The sequence below is a fragment of the Rhizophagus irregularis genome, chromosome 15, assembly GCF_026210795.1.
Source record: "Rhizophagus irregularis chromosome 15, complete sequence".
Lineage (NCBI taxonomy): Eukaryota > Fungi > Glomeromycota > Glomeromycetes > Glomerales > Glomeraceae > Rhizophagus > Rhizophagus irregularis.
In genome coordinates this window covers 2,840,251-2,862,617 of record NC_089443.1, presented here as the reverse complement: position 1 = coordinate 2,862,617, position 22,367 = coordinate 2,840,251, and the positions used below count along the sequence as shown (strand labels likewise).

The 22,367-nt window shown below is 25.5% G+C and overlaps 4 protein-coding genes across 7 annotated transcripts; 3 read left to right on the top strand and 1 right to left on the bottom strand.

Moving 5' to 3' along the window:
• On the top strand, positions 1-2,106 carry OCT59_007350. Of its 3 annotated transcripts, XM_066148107.1 has the most exons (3): positions 1-162; positions 239-336; positions 571-2,106. In XM_066148107.1, the coding sequence occupies exon 3, from the start codon at positions 750-752 to the stop codon at positions 1,437-1,439; it is 690 nt and encodes a 229-aa protein (XP_065998644.1). In that variant the 5' UTR covers positions 1-162; positions 239-336; positions 571-749; the 3' UTR covers positions 1,440-2,106. The 3 variants fall into 3 exon arrangements, with proteins under 3 accessions (XP_065998644.1, XP_065998643.1, XP_025185362.1); XM_066148106.1 differs by lacking the exons at positions 1-162; positions 239-336 and adding an exon at positions 368-376 and having other exon boundaries at positions 471-1,690; XM_025314336.2 differs by lacking the exons at positions 1-162; positions 239-336 and having other exon boundaries at positions 411-1,699.
• Positions 2,079-3,356, bottom strand: OCT59_007349. 2 transcript variants are annotated; one of them, XM_066148098.1, is made up of 4 exons: positions 2,912-3,241; positions 2,746-2,803; positions 2,583-2,634; positions 2,264-2,484 (listed from the first exon to the last, which is right to left on the bottom strand). In XM_066148098.1, exons 1-3 carry the CDS (start codon positions 3,113-3,115, stop codon positions 2,585-2,587), a joined length of 312 nt encoding a protein of 103 aa, XP_065998642.1. In that variant the 5' UTR covers positions 3,116-3,241; the 3' UTR covers positions 2,264-2,484; positions 2,583-2,584. The 2 variants fall into 2 exon arrangements, with proteins under 2 accessions (XP_025185361.1, XP_065998642.1); XM_025314335.2 differs by having other exon boundaries at positions 2,079-2,634; positions 2,912-3,356.
• A 587-nt stretch (positions 3,357-3,943) lies between these two features.
• OCT59_007348 (uncharacterized protein) lies at positions 3,944-6,486 on the top strand (the record flags this gene model as incomplete). The annotated part of the gene is made up of 6 exons (XM_066148092.1): positions 3,944-5,189; positions 5,258-5,355; positions 5,433-5,454; positions 5,663-5,745; positions 5,823-5,967; positions 6,031-6,486. 6 exons carry the CDS (start codon positions 3,944-3,946, stop codon positions 6,108-6,110), a joined length of 1,674 nt encoding a protein of 557 aa, XP_065998641.1. The 3' UTR covers positions 6,111-6,486.
• A 13,439-nt stretch (positions 6,487-19,925) lies between these two features.
• On the top strand, positions 19,926-22,361 carry OCT59_007347 (uncharacterized protein; the record flags this gene model as incomplete). Its single annotated transcript, XM_025324602.1, has 12 exons — positions 19,926-20,037; positions 20,109-20,324; positions 20,400-20,525; positions 20,594-20,849; positions 20,923-21,067; positions 21,139-21,306; positions 21,391-21,524; positions 21,609-21,717; positions 21,777-21,925; positions 21,999-22,110; positions 22,184-22,261; positions 22,329-22,361. The coding sequence occupies 12 exons, from the start codon at positions 19,926-19,928 to the stop codon at positions 22,359-22,361; spliced, it is 1,638 nt and encodes a 545-aa protein (XP_025185358.1).
• Between the last annotated feature and the right edge of the window lie 6 nt (positions 22,362-22,367).

The following is a 22,367-nucleotide window of genomic DNA, read 5'->3' as shown; positions in this document are numbered from 1 at the left end:
TACATGATTGTTAAATAACCTCCTTTGTTAAAAGCCACAAAAACATATTCGTTCATTAAATAAACATTACATAATTTTTCTATAACTGAATGTATACGGCTCATTCAAATAAGCGAACGTCAAACTCCGAATTTCATTAACATATAAGGAGACTAAATTCCGGTTGGTTCCTATCAATTCTAGAAAAAAGTTAAAAACTTGATGAGTCACAAAAGCATTTATTATACAAAAAAATCAGCAGGTCATTTAGTGAAACATTTTCTTTGTTAAAATTATTATTGGCTTTTCCTGATCTGGAAATAAACATAAACTGAATGAATCTGACAAAGAGATAGTGTGAGTATAATCTGGAATAGTGCTTAGTAAAACAAATTAAATAATATAAAAGGGGCTTGGTTTGAAGTTTCCTCGCAACAAAAAAAAAAACTTTTGAAAGAATTCTTTTTTTTATTTTTATATTTACAAATTACCAAATAATATCAAAAAAATTTTTTGTTGTATTTAATTAATAATTAACAATCATGCAAATCTTCGTTAAAACCCTTACCGGAAAGACAATCACCCTTGAAGTTGAATCTTCCGACACTATTGACCAAGTTAAAGCAAAAATTCAAGACAAAGAAGGAATTCCCCCAGACCAGCAACGTCTTATTTTCGCTGGCAAACAACTTGAAGACGGTCGTACCCTTTCAGATTATAACATTCAAAAAGAGTCAACTCTTCATCTAGTACTTCGACTTCGCGGAGGTATGCAAATCTTCGTAAAGACACTCACCGGCAAAACCATCACCTTGGACGTAGAGTCCTCGGATACCATCGACCAAGTAAAAACCAAAATTCAAGATAAGGAGGGTATCCCCCCAGACCAGCAACGTCTCATTTTCGCTGGTAAACAACTTGAGGATGGACGAACCCTTTCCGACTACAATATTCAAAAAGAATCCACTCTTCATCTCGTTCTCCGTCTTCGTGGCGGTATGCAAATTTTTGTTAAAACTCTAACTGGAAAAACCATTACTTTGGAAGTTGAGTCTTCCGATACCATCGATCAAGTAAAAGCAAAGATTCAAGACAAAGAAGGTATTCCCCCAGATCAGCAACGTCTCATTTTCGCCGGTAAACAACTTGAGGATGGACGAACCCTTTCTGACTACAATATTCAAAAAGAGTCAACACTTCATTTGGTGCTTCGTCTTCGTGGTGGTATGCAAATTTTTGTAAAAACACTTACTGGTAAGACGATTACCCTTGAGGTCGAATCATCTGATACCATTGATCAGGTTAAAACCAAAATTCAAGATAAAGAGGGTATCCCTCCAGATCAGCAACGTTTGATTTTCGCTGGTAAGCAATTGGAAGATGGTCGTACTCTTTCGGATTATAACATCCAAAAAGAATCAACTCTTCACCTCGTCCTCCGTCTCCGTGGTGGTCAGTGAAGGTTTTAAAACCTTTAACCTTTTTTTTACAATTTGTAATAATTTTATCAAAAAAAAAAATTTTGAATGTTTATAAATTTTTGTAAAACAAATAAAATACGATTCTTAAAAGTTCTTTAAATTATAATCAATTGTTCAGTTATTATCTGTGTTTTGTGTGTTATTATTACAAATGTGATCATTATTCTTATAAAAATAAATAAATCTTGTTCTGATTTCAGCTGTTTCTGTTACATTGACAGATTTTACTTCAAGTCAGCAATAAACCATTTTTTTTTAAAAAAAAGCTCTTACTGTATAATAAAATAAACAACGCATTAAATTCGAATGATCAGTAATAATTAAACGAATTTCGTAATCCTTGGTTGTTACGCTTAAAATATTTTTACGTAAAAAATTATAAAATTGTCAAATTACTACTCTGCTAGCATTTGAAATTGATGATTAATGCCATATTTTAGCCAGAATAATGATTCACGTGATTTTTTGTATTATTTTTTACTTTTGGTTCCTCTTTGATGGCAGGTTGGTGGTGTATCATTTTTTTTGACGTACTACTACTCTGCGATTCTTGTTTTTTTCCAAGTTTCCATGCAGTCTTTCGTTGATCCCTGTTCACCTCGAAATAAAAATAAAAATTTAATAGTAAAAAACCATTTCCTTAATTATATCTTTTATTAAAAAATTTAGATGTTTCAAATTTAAATGTGTGTTTAGCTTATAAAATCACAGGAAACTAATAGAAATTACAAAGCATTATGAGAAATTAGAATAATGCAAAGATCGCTGTATTACCTATATGACATGCGTTGTCAATTAAACATATTAGCAAATTCAAAAGATTTAATGATTAAGAGTATAATCTTAAACATATACTTCAATTATAAAAGAGCAAATGATTTGAAATATATTTTATTTATTCCATTAACATCTCTCTAGTCTATAGGTGAAAGTTGTTAACAGGGTACTGAAAAGAAAAAAAACAAGAATTTGGAGAAATAAAATTTCCCTATATACATAAAATTTTTTTTAAAATTTTCTCTTGCTGATTCATGTGACCATATAAAACAATGAGTAAAAGAAAAACAGTTAATTCCGCCTTTATCATATAAAAATCCTTGCAAGGTAGATGAAAAAGAGTACATTTATCCACCGAAACCGTAGAGAGTACGTCCTTGTCGTTTAAGAGCATATACTATTAAATGAATGAACGACCATTAATTAATAAACAATTTTCGGGAGGAATATTATAAAGCGAACGGAAAACATATACAATCAATTAAAATAAACCAAAGCAAATATTTACCAACGTCAAGAGACGTGACGGTCTTACGCTTGGCGTGTTCAGTATAGGTGACGGCGTCCTGTAAAGAAAAGAAAATTGTTAGTAATCCATAATTATTAATAAATAAAGAAAATAAAGAATCTATAAAAAGGTTCAAAATATTTATAATATTTATTATTATACGCACTCGAATTACGTTTTCAAGGAACACTTTCAAGACACCACGAGTTTCTTCGTAGATGAGACCCGAGATACGTTTTACTCCACCACGACGAGCAAGACGACGGATGGCAGGCTTGGTGATACCTTGAATGTTATCACGAAGGATTTTACGATGGCGCTTAGCGCCTCCTTTTCCAAGTCCTTTACCTCCTTTACCACGACCAGTCATTGTTAATATTTGTCTTCTTAGAAATTTTGAGGTTAAGAGGAGCTTTTACTTTGCAAAACTTGAACTTTTTGCAGAAGAGTGTGTGGGTATGAAGATTATAGAAAGAAAATATTTAATATATTTTCCCAAGTCTGATAAGTCGGAACCGCAAAATGTTTTATTAATGCTGATCAAGAATGAATCACTATTGTATTACCTCTATTAGGGCCTATTGATTTTTTTTTCAACAAAAATTTTTCAACTTCCGGCCACTGTAAGTTCGGACGTAATTCTACGTAATTCCAAAGGTATATCCACGTGATCTATATGCACATTCAAAAATGGAAATGATGAAAGTTTGAATCTGTGTAACTATGTAACGTAGCACCTCATTCGACTTTAGTTTTGGCCAGCTTTAAGTATGTTTATATGTTAGTAGGAAAAATCTAGCCAAAAAATTTTGTCTATAATAGGAGATGAAAATTTAATTGCTTTAATTATGTATGTTACACAAATTCCAGTATGCATATATAAAAAGGCTACAAGACAACTTCCCGTTTCTTTCACAGCTTTAAATGCTTAAAATTTCCGGAGACTGTCGCCAGTAATTGTTGATGTCTAGGTAAGGTAAAAAGTATTTTTATTACTGAAAAGTTGAAGTATCAGCACCGGTACACGTAAAAACTAAAAGATATTCTATGTTTAAGCAAGTAACATTTAATATAAAGTTATTATAGAAATCATGCGTTTTTTAACATTTATTTAACAACTTTATAGATTCTTTTGGATATTTCTATTTCAACCTTTATTGCCTTATTGTTCTAAGATATTGAAAGCAAACATTTAAATATGGAACAAAATTCTAAGATGCCTACAAGAGCGGGCTCTTCTTTAAAAACGTCACAATCAATACCTTCACAATCAACTGCTACGGTTCAAACTCATGATCAAGGCTTAATTCAGAAACGTTTTGTATTCAATGAACCGCTCAAATTTTATAAAACAAAAGACATGAGAGAACATGAAGAAAAGTCAAAAATGGCCGTAAAAACATTCTGGGAAAATTTAAACAACAGGCCTCAAAAAAAATATTCCAATTCGAAAGTCTCTAGTCGATCGTCACCTTCTGTTTTACCTGCAGGGACAACATCTACAGAATCGAATTTACAATCAGCTGTTATAAAAACTATTGTTCAGCCTTTAGCCTCTGATCGACCGACAGTACCGCTAAACTCTACTCGATACATAGATACAGCATTTGCAAAATCGGCGACTTCAAAATCAACTTCTTTTCAATCAGCAAAGACAACCACTACGCAAAAATTAGCGCATAACAATAAAAACAAGCCTACCAAAGTTCTAGAAGACTTGAGTTATGCGACAGCCGATGTTCAATATAAAGAACCACTTAAATTTTATAAAACAAAAGATATGAGAGAGCATAAAGAAAAATCAAAGTGGGTTGTACAAACATTTTTGGAAAATTTAAACGGTCGATCTAAAAAATCGGCCCAAAGTAACGAAAATACTATGGAATCGCAATATTCAACCAATGTATCGACCGGAGTATCTAATAGTTTAAATTTGCAAACACTTTCTTTTCAGTCAGGTAAAGAAATACCTGTTCGGTCAACGGAACAAGTAAATAGAGCTTCAATGTTCGGAAATGATAAAGCGATCGACCATAGCAATAAGGAATCTTCATCAAAACCTACAAGCAAAGCACTAATACATGTGAATGAAAATAGAGTAACATCAGTTAAATTTACAGAATCGTATGCATCAAGTAGCGGTTCAACTGTGCAAAGGCCGATGGAAATATCCTTACTCGATACGGACCATCAATTGGCAAAAGTTTCCAATAAGCGTAAACATTCTGGAGATGGAGAAATCGGCAACAATAAATTAATTAAGATTGCTATTCCAACAATTCGGAAACAAAAAGAATTTTCGACGAAAATAAATTTGCCCAACAGACCAGCACCGCAAGTTAATAGTAATATACAAAATATTGTTTCATCAGGATCTTCAAAAAGTAATGGGGTCAAGTCATTGGTGCAATTATGTACAATGACATTGGTTTCAAATAAACATCGTAAGTATGGTCATTAATAATTTATATTATTCTTAAAATACACTCAAACTCTTCTATTTTCTAATTAGGGCTTTATAAATTGGGAGATACGCCGTACCACTTGCTTGAGCCAATTTTAAAGTTCTGTACTGACGAAGAATTACGACAATTGGAAGAAGTAAATTCTGTAAGTTATCTTATTGTTCTAAGGTTGATATTGCCTTTTTTAAATAACTAATAACTAATAACTAACTGATCCTATAGCGTCTTATTAATGAAGATATGGGTATGTACTATCAACTCTCTCTTTAAATGCACGGATTATAAAAATTACACATGAGGCGTGCGTTTGTAAAAGTAAAATAATTGGAATTATAAAAACTTGGGATTGAGCAAACCGTGCATTTAAAACGAGAGTGCATTTATAGGAGGTGCATTTATGGAGAGTTGGCTGGCATATTTATGACTAATTAATGTAATTATAATTAATATAGAACTTTGGAAACGTTTCTTACAGCAAAAGCTTCCAGATCAGCCGTTTCCAGATAATCCTGAGGATTATCGAATGATATATCTGGTAAATATTATGCTGAATTATTATTTACTATTTATTACTTTATGACTAACTATATTTTTTTTCTTGTTAAATAAAAGAATATTATTGATAAAGAAAAGGAAAAAAAGGAACGTATCATAGGCAACTTGAGAAGAGCAATGGCAAATGAGAAAGCCAAAAAAGAGGCACGTCAAGTAAAGATGCTGCTGGTCGCCCCTCGTGAGCCAAAAAGGAAGCCTTCGGGTAATTATACGTTTTTTTAACTGATTATTGTATTTATATATTTATGAAACTTAAAATTCTTAGGCTACCAAAAACTCACACCTCTCCAAAAAATCCGAAGAGAAATGATCCGAGGGGGATACGTCATGTTTCCTCATCGGTAATTTAACATTTTTATTTTACTCTTTTTATATTTTGCACAATAAGACTCTTTTGTATAATACGATTTCTTCATAACAGTATTTTTTTGTATATTAAAAAATTTTATTCAAAAAATTTACATATTGTATATATTATTTTATATCTTTGCATAGTAATTATTTAAGAAGTTACCAAATTTAATCTACATTAAGAAATTGGCAGTTATATAAAAAACCAATTACTTTTTTAATTTATAAGAAATTTTACCTCATAAATTTAAAATTTAGATTTTTTAATTTTCCTACATAGATCCTACCTTAATAAACTAGTTTATTATAAGTAAAATCCTATATATAATATATTATAATAGAATTTTTTGACTTTTAATACATTTACAAATTAATATGCTGCAAATTTGATACTTTTTTAAAACTTAATAATATTAAATAATAGAATAATGAATTTTTTTTAATTGATCCAGTGTAATAACTATATTTTATTAAGAACTTGTATATAATAATACAAGAAATAAATAAATAAAATTATAAAAAATAAAAAATTATATAATTTTTATAAGTTATTTAGCAGTCAGCGGTCATTTCAGATCACTTGCTGATCATTAATTAAAATAATTTTGTGTAACCATAATTGAATATTCCATCATGTAGCTAAAAAAAGAAATTCTTAATACAACGCTTATACAAATTAAGTAAATTAATAGTTCGTCATGTGTATTATAAATTTTCATCATCATTTCCTCTTTAGTAATAATAATTTTTTTTTTTGCATAGTTCGTCTCAAAAATGAAGTTTTCCTCCAGATGCAACTTAAAAGTAAATGTAAAATACAGTTTAAATGATAAAAATATATGTAATTTTACGAGAAGAAAAAGATTTACTAAGTTGAAAAAGATAGTTATTTAGGTAGTTTTTGTGTAAACCGCAAAAAGTTAATTTTTATAATAAAAAAATTTTTTTTGATTTCAATAAAACTTTTAGCAAAAGCTTTTTTTAACCATTAATTATTTTATTTCTAGCCATAATTTGGCGAAACAAACAACTTTTGTTAAGCTTAGAAGGGTGATTATTATACCAGATTTTTTGTTATTTATAAATTTTGTTAAAATTTTTTAATTAGGACACTAATAAGAATTTTTTTTTATTAGAATAATATTATTAGGTCTATTTGGGTGTCATAAATAATTTTAAATCGCAAAACTAGTCAAAATATAATGTTTTTTTTGTTTATCTATATTAGACCTTTAATGCTTAAATATTGGTATTGTAGTAATCATGTAAATTTTTGTAATTTATTAAAAAAAACTTTAAAATTTTTAAATTTTAGTTCATTTAACAAGAAAATAAAGCAAAAATTATTTATTTATAGAAAAATTCAAATTGGATATTAGGTTTGCATACCTTGTTAAACCATAAATACAAATAGTATAATATGAATAAGTAAAATGTTTTTTTTATATCTAAAGTAATGTTAAAATAAAAGATATTTATAATATATTTAAAAAAAAATAAGCAAAAGAAAAAAGTTAAAATAGTTTTCTTAATACTTTATTAGATTGCTATATTAAAATAACCATATAATTGACAACCTTTACTGGCCAGATGCAACTGAATAAAGTGAAGTTTTTGACTTTTAAAAGGTTTAAAAATATTTTTCAAACCTTGAACAAACATGTTTACTATTGTTGAAAAAAGTATTACATTGCATAAATATGGTGTTACCTTTGACCTGAAAATTCCGATTTTAACAAAATTTAGGCCGGCATTATGAATCTGGCCGGAATTAAGAAAATTTTGGCCAGAATTATAATTTAAAAATTAATGAATTTTAACTAATCAAACTAATTTAGCCGAATTTAAATATTAAATAAATATTATATACCTAAAGACTGTATCATATTAAGAATTTTTATTATAATATCATAGTACAAAAAATCTCACCACCAATTTTGCTGAAATGACCAGTGACTGTTAGATTTTTATAATTAATACTGTAATTAGAAATCAAAACAAATATATTTAAATCCAGTAAATTAATATTACTATCTGAAACTACTTTTTTTAATAGTTAAAACTAGCTATAATAATACTATCTTATATATACCAAATCTATTTTTTATTAAACTAAAACTAGTCAACCTTATTTTTGAAATCTTTAATTAAAAATACATTAAATAATACTAATGTTTTTATATTATTTTATATAAAAAATTAAGTAAATTACTATTTTTTTAAATTAATTTAAATGAAAGTATAAGACTAATTTTAATCCAGAGTGATTTAACTTGGGTGATTTAACCAATTAATAAATTCTATATAATTATATAATTTTGCCCAAATTTTCAAAAAAAAAATGTAAATTATGATTACAATAAAAATAAGAAACATTGTTAAAAATATAAGAAAAATTGGTTATTATACTCTATAATATCCAAATAAATAAAATCTATACAAGGTAAAATAATAAATAAATCATAATACAAAGTACCACCCTCGCTATAGCTAAGCTCATGTACTGTTAAGCATTCACTATAAGTTAAGCGATTCACTATAGCGATGCGAACTGTATTAAGAATTATTATTTATATAGAAAATTCGTACCTGAGCTTTTCTTTACTATAGCAAATTATTCACTATATAAAAATTCACTATAGCGAGGGTGAACTGTACCAATTTTTTTTTTAAAAAAAAAAATATAAATTTTAGGAAAGTAATTTAATCCAGGTTATTTAACCTAAAAGGCAAGTTAGCAAAACTCATAATTTAAAACTAATTACCTAAGTATAATTTTACATTATTTTTATTTTATATAAACTATTCAAATAGTATTTTTAATAATTTTTTATTTAAATTAAATAATTTTTTTATACAAATTATAAAATTTGCAATTATCGCACTTTTCAAAATTGTGCTATCTCCTATAGACCATTAAATAAAAAAATTATTAGATTACAGAACGATTACTGGACAAAAATTGGACAATGTTATCCTGTAATTATCCTGTAATTGTCCTGCAATCATAATTATTCAATCATCACAACATACACAGAATTCTGAAAATTGCGATAAATAATTATATATTCAAATTTTATATAATTAATTAAAAACTAATTAAAAAACTTATATATATTATATAATATTCTTTTTATATTAAATTTTAACAATTTATTTTTTTTTTTAATGATTTATAATATACTTTATTAATATTAAGTTTATATACTATATAAACAAATTATATTAAATTAAATAATTAATATTTATAAATTCAAATTATTTTTAAATATATTTAAAATTTTTAAGTAAAATTTTTTATATAATATAGTTTAAAAATTTTTTTTGATATTAAAATTTTTATAATAGGCAGTTAATAGATTTATACCAAATTTAAGGTTTTTTATAAAGTATATATAAAAATATAATAATTTAATTAAACTCTACAGTATCATATTGATTGAATTTGATATAATCTGAGTTTGATATTAATAATACTATTTATTTTACTTATGAATTTGTTAATATAAAAAAATATAAAAATACCACAACTTTTTTAATAAATTTTCAGTAAATGCAATTTTTATTTTTATCATAGACAAAAAAAATAATTTAAAATATATAATAGTTAATATAGAAATTTTAATAGTTAAAATACTTATAAAGCTTTTTTATGTATAGCTACTTTGATACTGAAAATTAGACATTATTCAGATATTTAAGTTATTGCAAGGAGAAAAGTGTGTTAGAAATACAAGCTATTGAACATTATAATTACTTGCAATTTCTTAAATTATTAGAGAATATACCAGAAAAGAAAATACAAGTGGGTAATGCAATAAAAATAAGTCTTTGTTACCAAATAGTTATTCATAATAGTTCATGTATATTTTTTGATTAAAGGTCTACTGATTTTAGAGAAAAGTCAGTTATATATTTTATATTCTTACTTTATAAAAAATCAAAAAAAAAATATAAATATATATATATATATATAAATTTCTTACTTATAAGATAGGTCATTTTCAGACCTAAAATAAAAATCATATATAAAATTCTTTGCAGATCTTATTATAAAAGAAAATTTTATATTACATTGTTATGATTTTTTTCCTTTTTAGTTAATTAACTAATAAATAGAATTTAAGAAAAAAGTAAGGTAAAAATCATTAGTAAAAGGTCAATTTTATATAATGATATTTATTATAAATAAGCAGAATTCTATATATATGTTGTGCCTCAGATCGATTCTTGCCTCAAATTGAAACTCACGCATCTTAGATTGAGATTGTCACCTGACGCACCTCGATTACTAATAAAATGAGCTATAATTAAACATCAAATTTTCAAACTTTAATGTATTTTTAAGTACTAAGTAAACTTATTCATTATAATTTTAAGTATACAATTTTAAAATTTTAAAATAGTTGGAATTATACTCATAAAAAACTTTTCATTTGAAAATGACTTAAAATTTAATGATTTTTAAGATAAACACAAGTATAAATTTCAATATAAATCAGATTTACATAAAAATTTCAGGAAACGTATAACCAGTGTTGTACATTTTTGATGTCCGCAGCTTTTTTGGTTGTCCCGGACATGTCCGCGCTCTGTCCGTACTCTTCTGTAACTTAAAAAACTCTACAAAAATTATATATATTTATGCATAATTGGATGCTAAACATTTTTGCTAAGTATTGAACAAGGTTATCATAGTAAAATTTTGAGGGGTTATCATTTCTTTTTTGTGTAACATGTCCCGGACATTGTCCCGTGACAACACTGCGTATAACTCATTATGGTACACACTACATAAGTTTGAATATGTTACAAAAAGTGGTTACTTATAACAGACTTTATTGCATGATTCAAATGAGATGCGTAAGATGACAATTTCAATTTGAGGTGCGTGAGCTTTGATCTGAGGCAAGAATCGATCTGAGGTACAACATATATATATACAATATATTTACGTAATTTAGCATATTTGGAAGGTTATTTTAGCATTTTTATCAAATGAATCACTTAATAATGTAAAAAATAGAAATAATAGTACAGTCAACTCCCTCTATAGTTACTCCTATTATAGTCACATTCTACTATATAGTCACACCAGTTGAATGTTCAAAATACTTTATTTCCTATATAATCACAATCTATCTATAGTCACTATCACACTTATCCTCAAAAATCTTATATTAAAAAGAACCATTTATAATCACAGTTATATAGAAAATATATTAAATAATTTAGCATCTAATAATTGTACAAAGATATACCATAGCTTATTAGAATTGTCTCACTGAGATGAATCGAATAGTGTTAGTTTTATTCTTTTACAATCACTGGCTGATGACTAATGAGTTATTCAACAAAATGTTAAGCATCAGCATTATTATATTTCTTGATTTACATTTACTACACCACTTAACATTTTGCTAAATTTCTCAGTACCTAGTGATTGTAAAAAGACGATTAATAGCTCGTTGGAATCGCCTCATCAAGACGAATCGAATGATAGTAAGCTCATCTCTCTGTGATCAATATTGATGGAGTTACTACTTAAAAACCATTTAATATTTTTTAATTTTAGAAGTTGAGTTAGTGATTGGATTTCGATATATTTTATACCATTAGATTCGTCGCATCAAGACAAATCAAATGGTAGTAAGATCATCTCTCTAGTATTAATATTGGCAGAGTTATTACACAAAAACCATTAATATTTTTTTAATTTTGAAAATTAATCTAGTGATTGGATTTCGATGTATTTTATACCATTAAAACTGTCTTATCAAGACGAATTGAATGGTGATAAGATCATATCTCTACGATTAATATTGGTGGAGTTACAATACAATAAAGTTTTAAGTATAATTTTGATTAAAATTATATTAATTTTTGGCCAGAATTATGATATACTAATATAAGAAATTGTTTATATAGTCACATCTTTTTATAATCATCAAATATGGATTGTCCCAAATGTGTGACTATAAAGAGAGTTGACTGTACTATATTCAGGTATATGATTAAAGATGTTAGTCTTAATTATTTTTTAAAAAATTTTGAATTACGGCTATAAGATTTTTATAGCCTTAATTAATTACGGCATATAAAAATTTTATATTACGACATTTTTTTAAATTACGGCTAATATCTTTATATATGATAATAGTCTATACTATCATGTATATTTAGATGATCCTTTCAGCATGCAATTATTTGTTATTAATATCATAGTTAGTACTCAGTAATTGAATCATAAAAGTTTTTAATAACTTTTTGACTTTTAAAAATTTGCTAATAAATAAAACAGAATCCAAATTGTAAGTTTTTGGAAAAAGTAATTATATAAAAAAATTTTTAATATATGCAAAATGTATACATATATTTTATAATGTCAGTACAATAAAAAAAATTTTAATGTATTTATATTACATATTATTTGTTATATAATTAATTTTAACCAAATTCTACAATGTTAAGTTAACTTGAACCAAATTATATAATAATATACAAATTTTCCAAAAATATGTAAAATTTATATTGCACTGATATCCTTAAACTGACCAGAATTATAAAAGTCATATAAAATGTATTTGCATACAGTAATTATAGTTTCTTTTTTATTAATAGCATATTGGCTGATTGGAAAAATCAAGCCAATTAATATTTAAGCTCAGTTGATGGGTTTATTATATAACTGATGGGTTACTTATTGTATAAAATTATGGGAGGCTTTTCTGATCAGCCGATATGGTAATAGTCTAGTACCATTTAATAAATATAAGTAAAATGCTATTTCAAATTGTTATTATTATATTGTAATTATAATTAATATGTGTATATACTGTAATATTTTAGAAAAAATATCTTTAATATATTTCACTTCATATGAGAAATATAAAAAAAAATTTCCTTTTGTTTCTAATATAGAAGTTATCTAGTAACAATTTATCATAAAGATAAAACATGAATATGATAATTTGTTGCAAGATATTAATATATCAACAATTGTAATAGTTTTACTTAATTTACTTGTAAAAATTAATGATCAGGATGAATAAGCTTAATATAGCATTTCTAAAAGCCACTTTTGATTATAATAAGAAATTAAAATAAATTTCTTTCAAAGTGAAATATTATAAGTATTTAATTTTTTTTAAATGCATTCTAATTAATACATCATTCTTCCATTTGTGAACTATATTTTCATATATTAACTTGATCATTTTTAATATTTTTAATTACTTTATATAGTATAACAAGATTTCTCTACTTATAAAAAATAAGTCTATTTTTAAAATATCAATAAAAAGAATGAACAAATTGCTTCAATTAGAATATCATAAGTAATTCGATAATTAGTAGTTTTAATTGTAATTCTGACCTTTATTTTCTTCTTAAATATCTAGTATGGATATATCATTATATGATAATGATAATATTAATTTGGCTGTAATTTACTTATCAAAATCTTTTTATATAATGCAAATGTATTTATTTAGTTAAAATTTAACTTCATTAATTTATACTGATTTTCTTAAATTAATTTTAAGAACATCTGAAGGTATAAATATAAACCTACTTAAAAGTTTAAAGTCACCTTAAAAAAAAATAAATTAAGGTTTATAAATACCAAATACAATAATTTTATTTTTATTTTATAATTTAAAATATAGAAAAAACCTTTAAATTTTATTTTTTACTTAATTTAATAATACTAATTTTATTTATTTTTTGCAAACTATTTTAATTTATATCTAAATAAATTATTAATAAAATTTTACTTTTAAATCATTTTTAAATAAAAGTAATTACAATAAAACTATTGTTAAATTTTGATTCTACTAATTTAAAGAATTAAAACAAACTAAATTTTATGCAAATCCAATCAGTAGTTAATAAGAAATTGATTGTTAAACATTACTATATTATATATAAAATTAAATGTAAATTATTTTTTATATGTAAAATATCATTGGATTTGCATAAAATTTGGTTTATTTTAATCTTTTTAATTAGTAAAACTAAAATCCAATAATGATTTTATTGTAATTGCGCTTGTTTAAGAATGATTTAAAAGTGAAATTTTATTAATAACTTATTTTAAAATAGTTTGCAAAAAATAAAAATAAAAAATAAAATTTAAAGGTTTTTTCTATATTTTAAATTATAAAATAAAAATAAAATTATTGTATTTGGCATTTATAAACTTTAATTTATTCAATTTTTGGGGTAGTTCTAAACTTTTAAATAGGTAGTGTAAATGCAAAAATAAGGTAGAACACATAGATTTTGTCATAACTATCTTATATGGAGGTATGGAATAGTTTCAATATTTGACAAAAATTATAATATTAAGTTGCATTGAAAATTTACTTTATCTGATACATATAAGAAAGGTCACATAGATTTTGCCATTACATATATTAAAAAAATATTCTATGTGAATTATACTTTCAGATGAATAATATGATTATTTAAATGTAATATATTTTATTTTTAATATTAGAGATATAATATTCACAGGTCAAAAAGTGAAAAATCAGGCATCAATTAGTCACCAATTGGTCACCAATCAGGTAACTGATTGGTGACTAATTAGTAACTGATTAGTATTTTCACTAAATACCATTACCAATCAGGCATTTTACTATCTTTTGATCCAGTAATCAAAAAAAGGATAAAATATAGCTCATTGGAATCATCTCAATAAGATGAATCTAATGGTAATAAAATTGCATTTCTAGAATTAATAGTTAATAAAAAATTAAATAAAATATAAATGATATATTTTTATATTTATATTTTACTTAATTTCTCATCATATATTAATCCTAGAAATGTATTTTATTACCATTAGATTCAGCTTGTTGAGATGATTTCAATGAGCTATATTTCATCATTTTCTGATTATTAGATTAAAAATTAGCAAACTGGTGATGATATTTAGTAAAAATATAAGTTCCTTAAATTAAATTTAAACTTGCAAAACTTTGCAAGCTAATAATACAATTTCTGGATTAGTTATATTCCAAAAATTGTAAAAATTGTTATTTAATATCATTTAATTTTTTCTTTATATTTATATATTTTTTATTTTAATATAAAGTTACAAAAATATTAAATACTTTGGAAAGCAATATCTGTCTTATTGTAACTTTATAATAAAATAGAAAAAGAAAAAAAAGTAATATAATAAACCAAAAATTATGGTAATATGTTAAAAATTCAATAAGATATTGATTTTTTAATATATATAAAATAAATTAGTTTTTTTGTATTTATTATTTTAGAAAGATTAATAAATAATTCAATTTTTTTAATAAATAGTAAAATGGCTATTCACCTTTTTTTTGAATATAATTTTAAGAAAATTTATTTATATAATAATGAGATTATATTGGTAGATTTATTTTATCACATGACAGCTGAATATAATAAATTAATTAGAGAATTAGGTTATTCCATTTCTATAATAAATTTTTTATAGTAAATAACATGTGATAAAACAAATCTGCTAATATGTATTAATTTTTTTTAATTTCTTTACATTTTTGCTTGATTTTATGATTATCACTGGTAAAAAAATGGTCTATCCTACACATATCCTACACATATCTTACATATATCGGGTACTCAAAATGTAGAAAATCATACACAAATAATACACATATCATACACATATCGGTACTTATATATATACATACCCATGCGTATCGATATATGTATGATATATATATTAGTACCCGATATGTGTATGATATGTGTATTATTTGTGTATGATTTTCTACATTTTAAGTACCCAATATGTGTAAGATATGTGTAGGATAAATCATTTTTTTACCAGTGTATGTAATATTAATAAATAATTGATATAAATTTTGCCATATAAATTTTATATCATTTATATAAAAAATGAATTCTACCTATCCATTATAATTTAACCAGTTTTTTCAGTAAATTTCTGATAAAACTGGTAAAATCTTATAATCCCAAAATTGTTTTGGTCGTGATGTAGCAAATTTTTGGAATATTTTGTAAATACTAGAAATTTTATTTAAATAAATTTACATTGCAAAAAAGTTTTTTATCTTTATTTTATTATTTATTATTTCAGTAGTTTATTACAATATGATTATTTAAAGTCAATACATCTTTTCTGGTTTTTCCATATTGTATATGTATGATTATAATTAAACTTCTTATTTTACCAGTTGAAAAAATAAATTTTCAGAATTTTTATATTTAACCAGAATTTTTCTGAAATTTTTCCAAGATTTTTTTTTGTGCTGATTCTATCTTTAAAATATTAGATTTAAATATAATTAAAATATTATATTACTTTTGAAAATACTAATAATAATAATTTAATATTTTTTATTAAAAAAAATTAAAAAATATATATACTAATTAAAATATTATTTGGAAAACTCTTTTTTTTGATCACATGGACCATTTTTTCTTATAGGAATTTTGAAGGAAAATTTTCTGAAACTATGGCTTCCTCATCAATACCAAACATTTCTAAAGTTCTATCAGAGGGCGATGATTTTGAAATAGTTATAGAAAGGGCTTTTTACTTTAAACTGGTTAGCGATGCCTTAAAAAAATTTAGCTTCTTTAGTCTAACTGAAGAAGATATTACTCGAACTGTTAAATAAAGCATAGGCTAAGGTTGCCTGCTTAAACCTCTCCAAAATTCTATGATTAGTTTCTCCAAAATTTTACTATAGTTTTATTATAGTTTCAGCAAGGTTTCAGCAGTTTTGGCATTTATAATAAGTTTTGACAGGTTTCACTTTTCTCCAGAGTTTCGCCAACTTTTTAATAAGATTTTTATATAGTTTTAGCAAAGTTTTACCATTTTAGCATTTCGCCAACTTGCTAAACCTCTAGTTTCTCCAGTAATCTTAACGCAGGCGATAGCAAATAGTTTACTAATTTACTTATGGAATATTATAAGACTTTCTTAACTTTCGGTATTGGTGATCTATAATCTTTATATTACTTTCACTTTTTTTTTTGAGTCTTTTAACTTTATCCAAACCAGCGTTAGTAAAAAAATAAAAAGCACTTACAAAGAGTTTGTGCAATAACAGATGATGTCACCAAAATAAATACCAGATGCGTCTGAATCTGTAAAGGATCAACTGATGAAAATAGAAATTTTAGAAACGCCTAAAATGCCCAAACACCAATTAAAAGTTGTAGCATAACAAGAGGATCCAATCAGTATACTTTCAGTTAAAGTCACTCTTTTTACGCCCAAAGGTAAACAAAAGCATGTTTTGTATGCTGATATGGTTAAACAGGATTTGAAAGATAATGTCAGCAGACCAAGCTCGCCTTCACCTTTTGGGGAAAAAAAGAGAAAATGCACCTATTTCAAAAGCTAATAATAGCCAAAGTTATTCAAAAACTACCAAGAAATAACCTGCTGCAATTTCGCTCAAAATAATTAGTACTGTAATGACTGGATATGTATTCAAGAATAAGGACCTTATTTGGGAAATTACAGTTTATGATATTCCCTTCACCTGATCTCGACTTGATACGTTTAATCATTTTAAAGCTTGAGATCAAGTAGTTGCGATTGAATTTAAATTTCAACAGAAATACGTTACTATTACAGTTTCAATTGAACTCAATCAAGGGGTTATAAAATTTTGGAAGGATGGAGTATAGATTGCTCCACTTGGAGGTCTATCTGTATGATAATTTCTGGCCAACTGGGATCTCAAATAAAGAAAAGAATGGAAATGATTCCAGGCTGTGCTTAAAGGAGTTTCTGTTTCAATAACCACAGCAACTTTATATCTGAATAAACTATTTTTACACCATTAGGATGTAAAGCATTTAAATTAATTTAAGACTAGGGCAACCGCAAGCTAATAATTTACTTCGAATTATAAGCTGACTTGGAGAAAATCATTGGTAAACCATTTAGCTTAACTTAATTTACTGGTGATTAGATGAGATACTTTATCCTTAATTTGAAGCAAAGAAGGAGAAACCCTTAGAAGGTGAATCAAGAAGGTAGTTCTAAGGTTCGAATAACTAAAACTAACATTCAGTTGAGTAAAAAGCAAAAGGTGGCTAAGGAAATTAAGAATATAGATAAGACTTTAGGTGGTATTAACAAGCTTACTATATTAGCAGAAATAGGGTTGATGTTTAGAAAATTAGGAGCGTCTTGATATAAGTTTGAAGGAATGGTCAGATAATCTTAGTTTTAGTTGTAATAGGGTGGCTTTGTTACTGACTGTTTCCTTATTTTTACATATTTGTTTTTGTTTTTATTTTTGTACATGGGAGGTTCTTTTAAACTATCTTTTTTTATTTTTTTTTCCTATATCCTTTTTCTTATAGTTCAAAGGTACAATTGCATCAGGTTTATTTATGCATTCTCATTGCACTATGGGGGTAGTTAACCTATTTACTCCATTTTCGTAAAGTAAAATTCATTTCTATATTGTATAGTTCCAAATGTTAAAATTAATAAACTATAAATTTTTTTTAAAAAAAAAAAATTAAAATATTATTTAATAAAAAGAGTTAATATTAAAAAGAAAAATACTAAAAATAATAAAAAAAAAGCATATTATATATTTTTTTTTTTCTGCAGTGCATTTGCAGTTTTATTAAAGTAAAAAAAATAAAAAAATATATACAAAGTAAAATTTCCTAATAACTACTCTAATATAATTAAACTACAAACCACTCGTTATACTGGTAGTACTTCACGTGTGCACTGTCGAGTGATCGTTTGACTCCGTAGGTAGACTTCATTTAGAATAAGGCAGGTCTACCGTGAAAGGCCCTATCTTCAATGTCTGATGATCACAGAACCCAAAGTATATTATATATAAATTATAATAAATTATTTATTTAATACTTTAAACTATTTAAACTAAATAATTAATATTAATATTAATTAAAAAGTAAATTATAATATTTAAATTAAAATTTAATTAGCTAACTTCAGACTTTATGAAATTTAAAATTAATTACAGTCAGTTTTCTCTATAATCACATTTTTCAAAATCCATTCAATGGTGTAATTATAATAAGGTGTACCTATTATATATCAAATTATTTACAAATTTTTGAAAAAATAAAAAACTTTAATTTTTCCCATGGTAAAATAACAAAATAATAAAATAAAATGCAGTTATTTTATAAATTATGTGATTTGTATACTTTATATACAGGAGGAATTTTACATATATTTACTATAATATAGGACTGATATTTGATGTAATTATACTTATATAAACTAATAAAGTAATAATAAATGGGTATTTTTTATATAAAAAAATCTGAACTAAAAAATGTATGCCTTAAGGAGGAGAGTTCTTATATGAAAGATACCTATAAGAGGGTTGACTATATTTTATATCAATTATTTAGCATAAAGTGCTAAATAATTATTAATATTACTTTTGATTTGATTTTTATTGGTTATTTAATTAGTGTTTTAATTATTTTATAATAATGATTAGCATAACTTTAATAAGTACTAAAAATAAGCTTATATAATTACCCATTTTGTTATTTAAAATTTCTAATTTTTTATTTCATTATTAATTATATAGTGTATATATATGAGTATATAGTAAGTATACAGGTATACAAAAAATAAATACATGAGTACTATTGAGTAGTTATGAGTTAAAAGAGTTAAAAAGGATTTTGAACCAATAACTTTATATAACAATGGCACGTGATTCAATTTTTTAATCAACCAATCCGAATTGAGATTATAAAGAGTAATTTTTAAAGATTTATGATCCAAGTAAAAGTTGCCAACTTTTCATAATGGAAGGATATCCCGAAGGTTATGAAGAAGAAATTGATCTTGTAGAAGAAATTGATTTATTGACGAATAATGATGATTATGCTGGAGTTGACGAAGACTTAGATGAAGATGGTAATTCAAAGTCAAAAACAAAATTATCTTAATATATTATTAATAACCATTTTTCTTTGATTATATTCAAGATCAAATGCAGCTTTTAATTCTTCAACAACAATATGCGCAGGAAATACCCGAAGTTGTTAAAAATTTCATAATCTATTTTCATCGTAACATTCTTGAAAATAATGTCTACGAATTACACGGTATATACGAGAATTCTTTTAATCGGTTAACAGAAAAATTTTATGCGAAAACGCCTTGGCCCGAAGCTGATTATATTGCACCATTGGTCAACGATGGTAAATTGCTGTTATAATTCTTAATCTGTTTCTATTACTTACGATCGTATTATTAAAATTATATTACCTTTGTAGATCAGGTGTTTTTGACTTTATATCGTGAACTATATTATCGACATATTTACTCAAAACTTACCCCTACCATTGAACATCGATTCCATTCATATGAGAATTATTGTGACCTTTTTAATTTTATTTTGAGTGAGTAAAAAACATTATTCACTTTAGATCTGTAAGAATTTCACTGAATATTTTTTTTTGTGGTTTAGATTCGGAGGGACCTGTTAGTTTAGAACTTCCTAATCAATGGCTTTGGGACATTATTGATGAATTTATTTATCAGTTTCAATCATTTTGTAATTATCGCAGTCGTCTCAAGAACAAGACTGAGGAAGAAATCGCTTTATTACGAGACAATATTCAAGTTTGGAGTTGCTATAGCGTGTTAAATGTCTTGTATTCACTCATCACAAAATCTAGAATTACTGAACAATTGCTTGTAAGCAAACATGGTGGTGATATGATGTGGGTAGAATAGATCGCTCGCAAATGTTTTGTCTCCGATATGAACTTTATATAATTATTTGTATTCGTATAGTGAAGCTGCGGGTGAATATGGTTCACGTACTTTATACAAAATGCTTGGCTATTTCAGTATCATCGGTCTTTTGCGTGTTCATTGTTTATTGGGCGATTATACATTAGCGCTCAAAATGATGGATAATATTGAGCTAAGCAAAAAGGTATTAATAAAATTTATTGTCTTTTAAAAAAAAAAGTTTATCTACTAAAAATTTAAAAAAATTTTGAACAGGCTTTATTTGCGCGTGTTACTGCATGCCACGTTACAACGTATTATTACGTTGGGTTTGCATATATGATGATGAGACGATATGCAGATGCAATCAAGGCATTTTCACATATTCTAGTCTTTATTGCAAGGACAAAAATGTATCATACAAGATCTTATCAATTCGACCAGGTTCGTATATTTGAAAGTGTATAAAGTGTATATATATATATGAAATTTTTTCATTTTAATTTTAACTAATCTATTTATTAATAGATTAATAAGAAAGGTGACCAAATGTATGCGTTATTGACAATATGTATTGCACTTTGTCCAACTCGTTTGGACGAAAATATTCACCCTCATTTAAGAGAGAAATATGGTGAACATTTGATAAAGATGCAACGAGGGTAATTAAATAAGAACAATTATTCTTTACAATTAATTATCTTTTTTTGTCAAGTAGCCTTAATGTTTGCATCGCATATTTATAGCGAGGAAGGATTACAAACATTTGAGGATTTATTCTTATATGCCTGTCCAAAATTTATTTCACCAAACGGGCCAAATTTTGAAGATCCGAACGCTTTAACGCAAACTATTGTAAGAATAAACAAATTACTTTTTTGTTCAGATTTCGTATTAACTTGTAATTTTATTAGGAACCTCACCATCATCACGCAAAAATTTTCCTTTCCGAAGTGCGTCATCAAATTCTCATCCCAACATTACGGTCGTATTTAAAATTATATACTACTATGGGAATTGACAAGCTATCAGCTTTTCTTGATATTGACGCTGAAACATTAAGGTATTTAAATTTCTTGTGAATTGTCTCGAGGAAGAGGAAATAAAGCTTATTCAGAGATAAAATAATTCAATAGAACCCAGTTACTTATTGTCAAGCAAAAATCGCGGCAACAGAAGTGGACTAGTGGAACCTTACTTGAAGGTGAATATGTTACTACCTCGGATTTGGACTTTTGTTTGAAGCAGGTAAATTTCAATTCTATAATTCTATAATCAGTTTAGTAGGATCATTTGTTAAATATTATTTATTAAAATTTAGGATATGATTCATATTGCTGAATCCAAAGTTGGACGACGTTACGGAGATTGGTTCTTACGTCATATCAACAAATTTCAGGTATATAATGTAAATCATTATTGTACTATCATTCGTTCGGTTTTTAATCATTATTCTCTTATATTAGGATATTATCGCGGGAATGGATCTCCGTAATTAATTTTGT